General features: G+C 47.5%; 1 protein-coding gene across 14 annotated transcripts in view; it reads left to right on the forward strand.

Moving 5' to 3' along the window:
• BAZ2B (bromodomain adjacent to zinc finger domain 2B) overlaps positions 1–15,468 on the forward strand; it is a 1,380,234-nt gene that overhangs the window by 689,978 nt on the left and 674,788 nt on the right. For all 14 annotated transcript variants that reach the window (XM_086956655.1, XM_086956643.1, XM_086956644.1 and 11 more), the window contains one exon: positions 2,093–2,158. In XM_086956655.1, the coding sequence (XP_086812781.1) occupies positions 2,093–2,158 (66 nt within the window). The remainder of the gene's footprint in view (positions 1–2,092; positions 2,159–15,468) is intronic.

Here is a 15,468-nt window from a genome sequence, read left to right on the forward strand (position 1 = left end):
ATGCTAGAAGTGTGTCTCTAGGAGGAGACTTCACCTTTGTTGTATGCCTTCAGTAGAGCCTCTATGTCTGTGTAATAGTGACATTTGGTTAAAACGTCGGTTTCTGTCAGGCAGTTATCTATTGGGAGCTACCCGGTTTACCCTTTTAAACCAGGGAGAAGAACTTGCCCATCATGAAGGCCACCATGTTAAGAGTTCTCAACATCTTTTCCCTGCCCCTAAATTGTCAAGTTCTCCCGGCATAAGCGGTTCTTAAGGTCCTCAAATGGGGAGCTCTTTCTGCAGCTGCTGATCCATGCCCTTCCCCTTGGGAGTCATTCCATGTTAGTCGCCTCATCCATCAGCCTCTTGCCCACATTAGATCTAAGTTCTTTCATTTTTGTGCCAAAGTCAGTTCGGTTACGCTGTTTTCTATGTTCCCATTCAGTTAATATCTGAGCTCTGACTTGAAGACGCTGAGACTGTCCATAAGGTCTTCCATGTCAAGAACATGTGGTGTGTTGCTCCCCTCTTTAGATGGTGTGCCCTCCTCAACCTTTGTTATTCTTCACTGCCTATTCCAGGTTCCAGAGTTTCTCTCTGGGGTGCACTGTCATGTGGAGCCAGTTTGTGTGGCAGAGTCTGGCCGGGAGCTGTAGCGTAGTTTGTCCAGTTACTCGGTTAGAGAGGCCTTTGAATATTAAACTGTTCACTCTTTGAAGGTGTTATTGTGCTTCCGCTCTCTGTCCATTGGAGGAGTAAAATGGCTTTTTTGTAAGATCCAGTAATTAACTCTTCTAAAATTAGTGTTAAAACAGAATTGGTTTTTATTAGAGCTCTGTTAATTTTATTTATGTATTCCGTACCAGCAGTGTGTTTCCACAAAATATTATGCCCAGTTGAATTTTCAATGTCCTGTCCTATATCGAGTGATCATGTATATCTACAGTTTTTCTCTAGAAATAGATAATCGTAAAGCCCTTTTTCACGGTTTCTAGAGCGTGCCACAGTCCTCTTGCCTAGGGCCATCCTTTGAGTACCTTTGGCAACACCCAAGCAGTTTTTGTTGGTTGGGCTATTGATAGTTGTTCCCATACGCCACAGAAGGGTTAACAAACACTTGGGTAGGGCAGTTCACTGTTACATAAATGCAGTTGTAGAAAGCCAAGCCTTTTCTGCTTTGCTTTTAAAATAACTTCTTGAAGTAAAGCCAAGATTGGGAAACATGAAGCTGTCTTCTGTTTAGACTGAGATCTACACTTGTAAGACTGGCTTCCTAGCCCCAGCCTTTTTAGTGAAAATGTATTATAAGTATCATGTATTCTTTCGGTCTTTTTAACTTGTTTCCGTTGCTTAAGGCCCTCACTGCTAGGGTGAGAAGGATTCAGCTTCCTATTCTATTCAGTGTTCATGAATGAACCTTCTATTCGGAAGAAACAATGTTAATTACCTTTAACACCAGTTTTCCATAACAACCCTTTTCGTTAAATGAATGAACCAGCCTCTCTCCTTCCCAATAGTAAACAGAATGGCGGTAGAGCTGTTAGATATAGATAGTACATGTTTCAGTAGAGGTCTTAACCTGAGGGGCCAGCTCCAAATGTACTGCGATGTAGGGCTTTGCAGCCTCTGGTTGCTTTAAAGTGAAAACTCCTTTCCTCCATAAAAACTGCACATCCATTGTAACAGTGTTAAAATGGTTACAATAAAAGGAGGTGTTATCAGCAATATTACATTTCAAGCGGGTTTTGATATTTACATATCTTATTTAATGAAAAGTAAACATTGTCTTGAGATAAGCTTTTTTTAATAACTGGAGAGAGTTTTGCTGGTCATTAAAAAGGTATACTTTTTTCCTGTATGTTGGAGAAATATTCATCGTTGGCGAATCTAATGAAGATGGCCTTCACAGAAATGTTGTAATACAGGTATTTAAATTGCTTTCCATCACTAAGCCTTGATTTTAGCCCAATGTGTTTATGATCTGTAGAAACTTGTGAATAAAGACAAACGTTAAGTTCGGTACTGTGATTTCTGTTCATCTCAAAAAGTGCATTTTTTCATCAAATCAAATGTTGCCTTTTTAAAATTCTATTCTTGTTTCTTTTGTCAGGAAAAAATAAAAAGAATTCAGCAAATAAGAGTAGAAAAAGAACTTCGAGCACAGCAAATTTTAGAGGTAAAAACAGAAGATTTTGCGGAATTATAAGAAATATTTTCTCAATGTTTTTCATAATTGATAGATGCATTTCGTCATATAAAGATTAAGAGGTGTTTGACTGAGACAAATAGACAATGATTGATTAATATGATCTGACAGATTTAACAAAATTATTTGATTCAAGAAGCTTCTGGGCTCATTAAAATATATTACCCGCTAACTTACAAGAAGTAAAGAAATGATGCAGGTAACCACAAATAATAGGTATTACTAAGATATCTTTGTGGTTGAAATAATATGCCGCATGAATTTAAACTTCCAATCATTCACTGATTTATGCTTGTGATTATGCATGAACTTATTCTTTTAATGGATACTTTCTTTTATCTGAACCTTGCCCACGGCGCCAGACTGGATCTGGACCTTCGCTCATAATGTAGGTGCTTACGACTTCTGTGCATTAAGAAGGGGAGGCAAAATTGGATGTGGCAGCTGCAAAGTATTTGGGGGCCAAAACAAGGTATTAGACACAAATACTGAAAACTGATCGCCTGACCAGAAGTAGGACATGAAAGCATGTGCAATAAACCGTTAAAACAGTAAACTTTGTCCTCTGATCAAGGGCAGATAAAGAGTAGGATTTGCAGGGAATATTCTGATTTCTGATAGACTATACCAATTTAGGAGCAGTTAATCCTGAACACTTAAGTGAGCATTGTGAATGCTGGAGCTTTGGTGCGAAATGTACAACCTGTCCAGTAAACTAAGCGGTCTGTATTTTCTGCTTACAAGCCCCTTGGTGAGCTGTCTGGGCATCCATTAGTCTGCTGTGGTAAAATACCTTTGTCAGCTTCTCCTTACTTTAGGAGTCTAAACACTTGAACTATTTAGGTTGGAAAGTGTTTGAACTGGGTAACCTAGATTTGAAGGTTTGCAGCGCTGCTTGTCTCAGACCGGTTTTTCCATGCTTAATGGGAGATGGTATTGATAGCAATTTCCAGTCTTCCTGAAGAGTATAAACCCTTTGCAGACCTCCTCAATTGTGGTACAGATTATATGGGGCATAGACAATGTCTATCCATTTAAATGTTCCATACTGTCAGGAGTCAACCCAAAGAGGTCTGTTTGAAATGAAATCTTTGATGACATTGATGCTCACCTGCTGCATATGCTTTTAAATGGGTAGAGGTTATTCAGGGAAGAAGCTAACCACCCCTTAGAGAAATTTGAGCTGAGCTACTGCTTGTTCTTTAGCATCATATTGTCCTACATGAACATTATGCTAGCAGTGCAGAAAGTTATTTGGATATAATCACCAATTCAATTGAGTGGTGCAGCAAACACACCATGTGCCACCTAAGTAGTTACTGCTCACACAAGAAAACATCAGACCATATTCTCTAGGTATACTACCTCAACCTCAAAACTGCTTTCAAAAGTTGGTGACTTGTAAGAGTTAGCATTGGTATTCTTTTGAAAACTGGAAGAAATTACTTAAGACTAGAAAGTCGGACAAATGGTAAAGGGGATTGTTACTTCTCTTTTTGAAGACACCACCACCTGCTTTCTTTGCTCTTCTCTCCCCCACACAAACATCTTGTTGTAGGAACTGTTATTTTAACAGAAAGTACAATGGAATGTGATCAAAACCTCTCCATTATGGTTTTTGACACCCATGTAAAGGGGAAGCTTGAGATCTTTAGTGGAGCTCAGAATTCTTAATACATTTGCTGAGATGGGTACATTCAAAACTGAAAGTGAAAACTAGTACAACAGAGAAGTCTTTAACTTTGGAATGCTCATTTTCATGAACCAATTACAAAATACAGCAGGAAATGTCTAGGGTATGTAAGAAAAAGGGGAAGCATTTTCACTTTACAATGCTGCTGTTTGGTATCTTGGCAGCCACCATAGTTTTCATGAAGGTGTAGGTATTCGTAACATTGATAAGTGATTACGTTGTCAGGGTGCATGTTTAACTCTACTTGAAGACAAGCTGGGCAGTGGTTGGTGAATCTGATGGGTCATGCAATCCTGCATCTTCTTGCTTATTCATGCTTATCTGAGAATAGACTGGAAAGGGCTGCTTGCTACTATTGGAGTGAATGTTTTGGAAACCCGACAGAGGTAATCTTTGTTTTGCTATCATTGCGGAATAAATTACATTATTGGTGTTGTCCTCTGGTCATTTTGGAGGGTAATCGCATCCATGTTCGCACTCAACTCTGATGACTGATGCAGTTCTCATAGGTAGGTAGGGTTTATTCATAATGGCAAGGCAAGTTGTGTTAATTGTACTCCAGAGATTTCTTGGAATCTACTGGAACACCTGTCCAAGAGTGCTTTTGAATGGACGATTTGACAGTGTTGGTGAAGTACCACTAGGGACACATTGAAGTGTATCACATGCCTGTCAATGGAGTGCACTCCATATGCCTCAATAGCTTTGTCAAGGAATTTCCAACCATTTCTCAAACAAGAACTTTTGTAATAGACACCAAGTCAAACAGAATTACATTAATGGCCACCCTCTGAAACATCAGCAGTGAGCACCTCTGTGCATCAGACAGGGTTGATTGCAGTATTGTAAAAACTAAGGCTTTGTCCAGTCTAGTTAATACATATTAGCCATAGCTGTAATGTCTCTGACTCCAAAGTAATAATATTAGTAGTAAGTCTTCCCTCCTTCAATTGAGTTATCACTCAATTGTCAGCTTTCCATATATTTTAGAAATTTAATAATTGTTTCCAAACTTTGGTATTTTCATGTCGAATATACACTTTAAATATGGTATTGATATATTAATCAAGCTAATGGGGGGGCGGGGCTTGCTCGAGACCGAGATTGCTGCCTGAGTCTCAAGCTCCTCGGCACCGATAAGCGATCCTGCTATTATCCGCACTACTGCCACCTCAAAAAGATTAACAGATCGTTATCTGCGAAGCGGACCGCAACTGCACCATGAGAACCTGACCTCGTCCTCTCTCAGCCTCCTACTTCTGGAGTTGAGACGACGCACTGCGGGCTGAAGACTGGGCCACTGATCCCCGCTCTGTATATGAGAGTGGGGCGGAGCTGCGTCTTCCGTGTGCGGCGAGGGGCGGCTGACTTGCGCCGGATCTTCGAGCCTCGGGAGCCTGGTTCTTAATGTGACCTGCTCTGGCCTGCCGTGACGCCGTCGGAGCTGAGGGAAGCTCGGGCAGCCGCGCAGGTCAGCAACTACTGCGCTGGTGCGGGCGTTGTACAGCCCTGCGAGGGGGAAAGAGAGGAGCCCCCACCCCTGGCGCGTGAGGAGCGGCCGGAGCCAGGAGACGTGACTCGGCGATGGACACGGGCGCAGACAACGGTAAATAAGAGTGCCAGGTGGAGACTACTACAGCGCTGCTCCAGACTCACGCACAGAGTGCTGCAGCTGAGTTGGGCCGCCATTGTGAGTGCAGATGGGAGAGTCACAAAACCAGATAGCAAAGGGACATAAAACGTGCCCCTTTGCTGGGTCCTAGAGCTGTATTAAGTGAGGCAATGCTGGCTGCAGGTAGCTGATCTAGACCACACTGTAGGGCCAGAAGCGCCGCCCAGCGGTGGGAACCCGGCAATAAAGCAGTGACCACAGAGGAGTGGGCATACAACCGGGGCTGCGTTTCTACTAAGGATTCCATCCAGCCTGGCAGTCTTCAGGTCAACCATCCAAGTTAATTATAGAGAGGAGCGAGCCGCACGTAGTGCAGTGCTGGGAGTCACCTGTGGGAGAGAGTAAGGTGCTCCAGGTGGAGCTTTGTGGCGGCATTTCAGGGCGGAACGTATACCGGCGACGCGGAGCCACAACAGATAGCGGCGCCACAGGCAACGATTGAAGGCGCTCCTTGCAGCTGGAATACTTGATGGGGCTGACGCAGGGTGCCACATACCTGCTACTGGATTAAGACCACACTGACTGCTGCCTAAGTGGGGATCCACGGCCCGGCTGCTATTGTTTCATCTCCAGAGGGAAAGTAGGTGACGATTCCTGAATAACCGGTCCTCCTGAGAGAAGAGAATGGGCAGATCCGACAGGACACAATCCACGCTTTCCTTTGAGCAAAAATGCTCTAAGTCGCATGACTCCACGTCAGAGGAGGCTAATAGGCCTACAACCCCTATGGAGGAGGACACGAACATCTGAAGTATGTTGCTGTCAATGGAAAAGGGATTGCAGAGCGGTATCTCCTCCCTGGGCACGACAATTGACGCCCTCTCATACCGGATGGATAGAATGGGGGAAAGGCTGGATAAACACGTGGAGAGGTTAGATATGTCCGAACAGCGACTCACGGAGGTGGAGGAGGCACAGACCACACTGGACTGAGGAACATAAACAACTGGGGAAGGGTATGCGGGCCCTGCAGGACAAAGCGGAGGACTTGGAAGCCCGCTCGAGACGCTGTAATCTCCGCATCACGGGCCTGCCGGAAATGACACAACCTGGCAACAAGGAACACTTTGTAGAGAAGCTATTGGTGGCACTTCTGGGAGCTGAGGTGTTCTCAAACATGTTTGTAGTGGAGAGAGAGCGCATCGGACCTTAGGGCCCAACGCCGGTCAGGTGCCCTGCCACGTCCAATTATAGCAAAACTGTTAAACTACCGGGACAGAGACGCAGCTTTGCGCATGCGAGGGACTAACAAACGCTGACATATGAAGCGTCGACCATTTCGCTCTATCCGGTTTTCACCGCCAGGGTACAGGAGGCTCATCGACAATTCGCACCTATGAAAAAGCAGCTGCGCAAGATGGGTCTGGACTATGCAATGCTATACCCGGTCAAGCTAAGAGTACATAAACAAAGTCGCTCTCACATCTTCATAGACCTGAAGGCTCTGCAGAAGGCGCTCAAGGACTGGACCAGAGAACAACGAAAGAGCCCGGAACGGTGGCTACTGGACGAGGTGGCGGGAGGATCGCTGGATGAACAGGACTGAGACTCGCTTGGTTGAACGCGACTGATAAGTATTATGGAGGTTGAGAGGGGGCGGAGGGGAGGGGGGAAAATGTTTGGATTGTGCATTTTTGCTCTATGTAAATGTGAATGTGGGTGTACTTGTAAAGCGCACTGCGACTCCATGGAGTATCCTGGCGCTGAAGACCGCTGGGGAACCCGTCCTAGTTTTCCCTGTGAGATGGTCCCTTTCTGGGTATCTCCAAGGTGAAACCAGGCATCCCCGGCGTCTGTGGGGGGCCGTTGTAGAGATGAGGCAAGCTTAATGCCCAGAGTTGCCGAGTGTGTTCCCTGGTTGGAGTAGGCACCGAGGCGAGAATTATCAAGTCCGTTTTTACCCTGGTCCACGACCCTGCCGCGTCGGGAATTGAACCCTGGTCCCGGGCCGTTCTCTGCTTACGGGTCTGCTGCCTCTAACCAGTGAGCCACACCACTCCATGGGGGCGGTCAGTTATAGAGATTCCCGTATATAAATCTGAGCTGTGACTAACCTCTACATGTCCAGTATACTGGTGTCAAAGGGCAGCATGGGGACCCTATTTTAGCCACAGCGTCAGCCATAAGAACCGCCCATTGGGATGCAAGACACTAGCAGGGTAGGAGCGCATGGTCGCAATGTGGCGTTCTGGGCGCATTGCTGTGAAAGGTTATAGAGTGGGGGTGGTGACGCTGAAAGTCGTTGTGGGGGAGTTGGGCGGGAGGCAGCCAGTGTGGGACTTATAGCTGTATACAGAGCGGCCTCCGCCCACAAGTGACAAACACTACCACTGTTAATTGAGGTTGCGGTGGGAGGGGGAGGAGTGGGTGGTCCCTATAGGGAATGCTACGCAACCGTGTTGTGTGTGGTCTGCTGTGGGTGTGGGGAGGGGAGAGGAGGGAAGGGACAATGTTGTTGTTGAGGTTTGAGACGTCAGTAAAATTGTTGTTTGATGCTTGCTATAAATATCAGCTACATGGCCCAGGATGTATTGGGAATCTAGAAAGACGTGATGGCTATGACTAGCAGGACTGCTGCCTCTGGGCCTGTGGATTCCCTCAGGGCACTGACGTGGAATGTGAGAGGCCTAAATGACTATCGTAAACTTCGTAAACTATTTGACTAGGCATAAGATCGACGTTGCCTTATTACAGGAGACGCATCTCCCACTGCACAGCCCAATGATGCGTTCCAGGGGCCTGGTGGGAAATGTCAATGCCGCAGGGTTTACAACCCATGCAGGAGGAGTATTGACATGGGTTAAACCCAGATCTGAATACACGTTGAGACAGTTGAAAGCGGACTCGGGCGGACGGTTTGTGATCTCTAAATGCCAGGGTAGAGGGATGGATTTGCTTATAGTTAACATCTATGGCCCCAATTATGACTGTCCGGATCTCTTTGCCTCGTTAGCTAACGCAGTGAGTGGGTGCGGGTGACACAAATTCTTTGGGGGGGTGACTTCAATCTGGTTAGGAATCCGGAACTGGACAGGTCGGGAGGCCCGTTCAGGAGGCCGGAGACGGCGGTCAGAGCTATAGAGAGAGTCATGATTAGCAAGGACCACTGTGATGTGTGGAGGGAGCTGCACCCAAAGGACGGAGGTTACACACACTATTCTGCTTATTATAACCTACACACACAGATTGATTACTGGCTAGCGTCGACGCCCCTCTTGTCTTAGATTAGTGTTTGTCAGGTTCTGCCGCGCACACTGTCGGATCACTCACCACTCTTGCTGGTCTTGTCCACCCCTAAGAAAACAAATCCCACCATTCACATGGCGCTTCCCACCTTACTCGTTGTTGGACCCGCTCTTCAAAGAGGCGTTGGCAGAAGCTATTGAAATGTTTTTCCCTACTAATATAGGATCAGTGGACAGTTTTCAGACGGTTTGGGAGGCTTTCAAAGTGTACATTAGGGGGGTGGCCATGACTAAACACTCTGGGGTTCTTCGTTCCATACGACAGAGACTGTCGCGCCTGGAGCACAGACAGGGGGAATTGGAGGCGCGTCTCCGGCGAAGGGGGGGGAGATTACAGACACAATGAAGGATCTTTTAGCCGAGTATCAGGATGCAGCGGATAGTGAGGTGAGACATCTGGGTAAATATGCCGAGCTCGGGCATACAGAGAGGGAGATAGGCCGGGATCTGTATTGGCTCATATCGGATAAGGGCGACCTGTTAACGGACGAAGAAGACATCGCGAACAGGTTTAAACAATACTACTCAGACCTGTATGCCTCACGCTCGTCCGATATGGATGGGGAAATACTTGATTATTTGGAACATTAAGTTATCCTTCCTATCAAACACACAGAGAGTTCCTTATGCTCCCCATTGAAAAATACGAGCTATTGGAAGTATTGGATTGGCGGGTATGAGGGCGAACAGCGCCCCGGGGATAGATGGTCTAACGGTGAACTTCTATAAGACCTTCATAGACCTACTCCTCCCTCACATTTCAGTGCTATTTGATGATTTGTGTGAAACCGGACAGATTCCACACTCGATGAGGGAAGCATTTTAGTACCTATCCCCAAACCAGGTAAGCCTCTGGAGGAATGCGAATCTTACAGACCGCTGTCGTTGCTGAACGTAGACACCAAGCTGTTTGCAAAGATATTAGCTAACCGTCTGGCTCTATTGTCCCCGGAACTCGTGGCCCAAGAACAGACAGGATTTGTACCTGATGGAAACCTCACTTATAACCTGCGTACTGTATTTGGTACTGTGCAACATGTCCCGCAGGACGCGAAAGCAAACGCTTTCTTCTTGAATATGGAAAACGCTTTCGACTCGGTGGAGTGGCCCTTTATGCGACACGTGCTGACCAGAATGGGACCTGGCCCCGTATTCCTACAAATGATTGGGGTACTATATAACACTCCCTCCGCACATATTCGGCTGGGGAACCTATTAACGGGCGCCATTTCCATCTCCAGGGGATTCAGGCAGGGCTGCCCCTTGTCACCAACGTTTTGTGTTTTTTTTCCAAAAATCTTTATTATTCACCTCACAAGTGACACAGCCGTGCGCCTACAACTCTGAGGCCGGCAGCATGTAATAAACTAGTTCTCCCTAAAGTAACACAGCCTGTTAGCCGACAACCCGGAGGCAACTCAGGATTCCTTATGACCAGGTAAACAACTTGTGCACGCTCTAAATAGTATAAAGTGATAGTTTTCCATTTTCACCACAACTATAAGAACAATTCCCCCAAGCAAAAGGTGATTCAACAAAACAAAAAGAAAACTAAACTAAACAGCTCACATCATTTATAATGAGTGATTCCGGGCCGCAGTATCTCGCTCCAGCAGCATACCTAAACATTATACAATAATTATTTTACCCCTCTGAACTCTTCACGAGTCATCTTCTGATAGTTCTTGACTGAGCAGATATAGTCGTAATGGTTCCCAGATGTCTCTGGGCCTCGAAATCGCGGTCAATTCTTCTGCATATGCCTCCAAGTTATCTCTACAATATACCAAGTCTTTTATCCATAATTCAGCCTTTGGCCTGCGTCTACCCCCCATGCAAGTGCCACTTTCCGAAACGCCAGCAGCAAAGCCAGACGTACAAATTTGCCAACTATTCCTTTAATATACGGCACACAGCATAACAAACAAATAAGTGGAGTGCACTGAAGATCAACAGTCACCATAGAGTTCTAACAACTCACCACCTTCTCCCAGAACTCCCACACTTTCTGACATTATCAGGCCAGATGCATAAAATCTGCATTCTCTCGGCCACAACGTACACAATTAGCAGATGCTCGCAACCCATATCCATGCAAGCGCGTTGGGGTGTAATAAACCTGATGTATGTACTTAAAATGTATAATCCTCAAATTTCCGTTCATGCTAAGCGTACCTGTCAGACCACAAATGTATTTGCAGTCAGCCTCCGATATTGGCTCAGATAAACATTCAGACCACCGCTCCCAGCTCAAGTCCCGAGCTTCCACACTCTCGAGCCTTATCACTTTATATAATTTCGATATTAAACTTTTATTGCTAGGAGTGGTGAGCGCATATTGTAAAGAGGCCAGCTTAGGGAGGTTCCTGTGGGTAGGTGTTATAATGCACTTTGATTGCGTGCCACAGACGATGTACTGCAAAGCTGAACAGTAACAACTGGTTACTAACATAATCTAGATCCTCCTGCGTAAGAAAGGAACCATTCAGATAAACATCAGACATGTGTCTGAGACCCGCCTCATGCAGCAAGCGGAGTGATGACTTCTCCTGCGTCACGAACAGGGCAGCATGCTGTTCCAGGTACAGATATGGTGCGTAGAGCTTTTGCGCTGGGTGCCCTATCTTCCACCAGGCGGCAATTGTAGCATCCAACCTCATTAATTTCCGCCCTCTGAGTACCACGATTTCGCTTAGTAATCACACTCAGGAGAGGAATCTGGGCCGCATCACCCTCCTCTACCGCTACATGTGGGGTAAATGCGTGCGGTCTGTACCAGTAATATATGTACTGAGCCTGCGCACTCAGGTAATACGCGTAAAAATCAGGGGCCTCAAATCCTCCCCTCTCGTATCCCCTAGTCAGGACCGCCCATTGTACACAAGCATGCCGGCCCCCGCGCTAATCTAATCAGTTGACTTCTGAGAGACTTAAAAAATTGCAACATGAGCACTATTGGGATGTTAAGAAAAAGGTAGAGAAACCGTGGCAGTATCACCATCTTTATCAGGCAATGCGATCCGCCAATGACAACGGCAATGCAATCCAGGTATCCACCTGTCTCTCCAATGTCGAATACGCCCTCCCATAATTTTCACTGACCACTACCTTTAGGTCTCGATGTACCCAGACTCAGTGGTATTTCACCGTATCTGCAGACCATACCAATGGGAATTCCAAGTCACGACAGACAGTTGATGTTGTCAGTGGAATTATGAATGATTTATCCCAATTTATAGAGACCTGACAGATGACCAAAGCGTACGTATTCTCTAAGCAGTGGCGACAGGTATTTGGACGGATCACGGACAAATAGAACCATATCGTCTGCATATAATGATATAGCCACCGGTCGAAGATTAAAAGTAATTGCTGCCTCCATATGCCGCTGTCGGATCACACACGCCAGTGGCTCCAGTACCAGTGCAAAGATCAGCGGCGATAGTGGACATCCCTGACGTGTGCCTCTCCCTATTTGAAATGGTCTGATGTAATACCCCCTATGCGCACTCGGCTCTGTATATAACACCGTTATCCATTGCAAGAACATCGGAGGAAACCCCATACGTCGCAATACATAATGTAAATACTGCCACTCAACCTAGTCGAACGCCTTGGCTGCGTCCAAAAACACTGCCGCCGCCTGCAAAGACTGCTCTAGAACATGAAACATAGAGAAGACCGTTCGAAGATTATAAGACGTTGACCGCTAAGGTATAAAACCCGATTGATCCGGCAGTACCAATTTCTGCATCAGGGGCTGAAGTCTGGTTGCCAGAATCTTTGCTAGAATCTTGGCTTCTATGTTAAGCAAGGACAACGGACAGTATGAGTCACATCTGTCCGGTGGCTTATCTTTTTTGAGCAATGTAATCATTAATGCTAATCTCAGAGAAGGAGGCAGCTTCCCCAACTTGGAGGCCTCTGCATACATCTCGAGGAGATGTGGCGCTTGGATATTCGCATACTACTTGTAAAACTCGACCGTTAGACCATCTGGCCCCGGCGCTTTACCATTAGCCAATGTCGCAATCACATTCTTAACATCTTGCTCATCTATTGGCATAAGCAACTTCCAACTTCATCCAATCCCAAAATTCGGGGAGCACCCACTAGGGGAGATGGTTCAGCAACGAGTATCCGCACCGAGATGCGGTCGCCGAACCTCAACAGTCAGCCCCCTATACGCCCTACAGTAACATAATGTAACGGGTATGTAATATTGTCACCCTTGGAGCATACAATACTCAACGTCTACTAGGCCCCGCCGGTTCCCCCCCACCGCACCAAATCAATCAGGCAAACTTTTAACTCCATCTGGATGTACTCATCTGGCCCTGCAGTTCCCCCAGCCATCAATGCTAATGGCGGGCTAGTCATGCACTCCTAATCTGCTTCGTTGAGACCAGATTCTCCAGGCTTTTCCATCTGTATGTGCTGCTGTGGCCTTCCCTTGCAAATATGTTTGGTAAATTTCAGCGCTGATTTTGCATCTGTAAAGAAATGGGACTGCTCCTAATGCGTGATCTTCAGCTTGGCCGGATACAACTTAGCGTAAGGGACAGAGGCTTCTCTCGGCAGTTTCTTCACCGGCACAAATTCTTTCCTTGCCGCCTGAACTCCTGACGTGTAGTCTGGAAAAAAGGATAGCTTGTCCCCTTTATAAATCACCGGATCTTTGGCCCTCGCCTCCCGCAGCACAGCGTCTCTATCAGGATAGTTCAGAAGAGGCGCTATGATCGGGCGCAGTGGTGTGCCCGGTTTAGGTCGTGGTCCTAGTGAGCGATGTGCCCATTCCACAATCATCACGGTGGAGTGCACAGAGCCAAATAGCTCACGCAGCAAATCTTCCACAAATGCCTCTATTTTGGATATGGGCGTCGACTCTGATAGGCAATGATGCGCAGGTTGTTGCGTTGTGAGCGCGCTTCCAAATCCTCATTTTTCGCTCTTAAAATGTTCAGGATCTTTTCCATTTGCAGTATCTGCGTTCTGGATTCAGCCTGCGCATCGTGTGTGTCTGAGACTCGGTTCTCCAGGACATCCAGTCTGTGCTCATGCTTCTCCACCTTTTTTTTGACCATGTCCAATCCGGTCGCTAGCTCGTCTATCTTGCTGTCAATTGTTTTCATGCCAGCTCGAAGTTCCAGCAAAATTGACGTAGTGTCATCCGCCGCAGTTACATGTGAGCCCGAAGCACCCCGAGTCGCCCTGGACTCCCATTCCGTCCGCAGCACGGGTAGTGCGCTTGTTTTCAAACTGTAGTTTGGCCTTCCTGAGTTCTGATTTCCCCATGACGAGCACCGAAGCCGCAGTAGATACAGTGGCGTCTCCAGCCGTATGATCAGCCACCTTGTCCCAGTATCAACCTCCCACACCACTACGTATTTGTCTAAATATGGACCATGACTTCTGAAACAAAGCAGTAGGAAGCTCACTCGCACGTATCTTCTTTAGACAGCCAACTTGTTTGCACTCCGTAGACGCAGACAATACCCCGTGCACCGTCTCGGCCCTTGGCCGGAAGTCGATTCCAGTCCACGCTTCAGGAGGATCACAAGTACCTCACACGCCTAAGAGCTAGCCTCAGCACCCCGACAGGAGACTAAATGTAGTAGGCTGTATTGCTCTCCAGAGTAGCGCCAGTCCCACCTCCCTTTGGCTAGGCGACCTCCCGTGTCCCTCCGATCCCTCGGGCCTGTATAACCAGCCAGGTGGGTAACCCGGAGCTCACAAGGAAATGTCCCCCAGCCTCAAGAAAATGGCCCTGCCCTCACCTCTAGATCACAGCGCCCACCACCTCCGGCCTGCGCGTCTCCCCACTCGTCAGCCCGACTCCCACTAAGCGCCAACTTATCTATCAATATAGCGCCCAGCGTCGGCCGAGCAGCCCCAGCGGCCCAGGCCCAGTCCGCCCAGCCGTGTACCTTACCCCGTCAGGGCACCTCCAGCGTTGCTCCCCAGCGTAGATTCTGACTCTTCTTGCTCGTACCAGGCGCCTCTGCATTCCCTACACAGCCGGCGATGAACAGGGGTCAGCCCGGTAGATGCCACCAGTCAGGAGGTGACCCAGGCCCTCTCTTCACGCAAGCCTCTGCAGCGCCACGCGCTCCTCTGGTCTCCCATAGCAGTGCAATCGGCTTCAGCTCCCAGCCGCCGCCCTGCAGTTTTTACACCGCCGGCTCGGGTCCCAGGTCCTCAGACATTAACCAGGAGACTAAGCCCATCCAGGATGCGCAGCTTCGTTGTAAAGGCCGCTTTCTCCTTCATGGCACCATTTTCCTTCCAGGACCGCATTTTTCTCCGGGTTGCGATGAGCGGTGGCGACACAGCCCCCCCGACACCAATACAGTCGTTACACACCGCGCCTCTCGCACAATGTCCTGCGGTGATTTTTCGGTGTATAGGGGCGCTTAGGAAGGATGTTAACTGTGGATAATGTTGCCGGCGAGCGGAGCTCCCTCAACAGGCAGCCATCCCGCTTCGCGCCGAAGCCACGCCCCCTTGTCACCAACGTTATACGCAATAATCGCTGAGCCCTTGGCATGTGCGCTGAGGGACTATCACAGCCACAGTGGTGTCAGATTCGCTAACTGCAAAATCGTGGTATCAACGTACGTGGATGATACCTTGCTTTACGTGAGGGACCCTGAAAACAATCTCTCCCCGG

The sequence above is a fragment of the Lissotriton vulgaris genome, chromosome 2_1, assembly GCF_964263255.1.
Source record: "Lissotriton vulgaris chromosome 2_1, aLisVul1.2, whole genome shotgun sequence".
Taxonomy (NCBI): Eukaryota; Metazoa; Chordata; class Amphibia; order Caudata; family Salamandridae; genus Lissotriton; species Lissotriton vulgaris.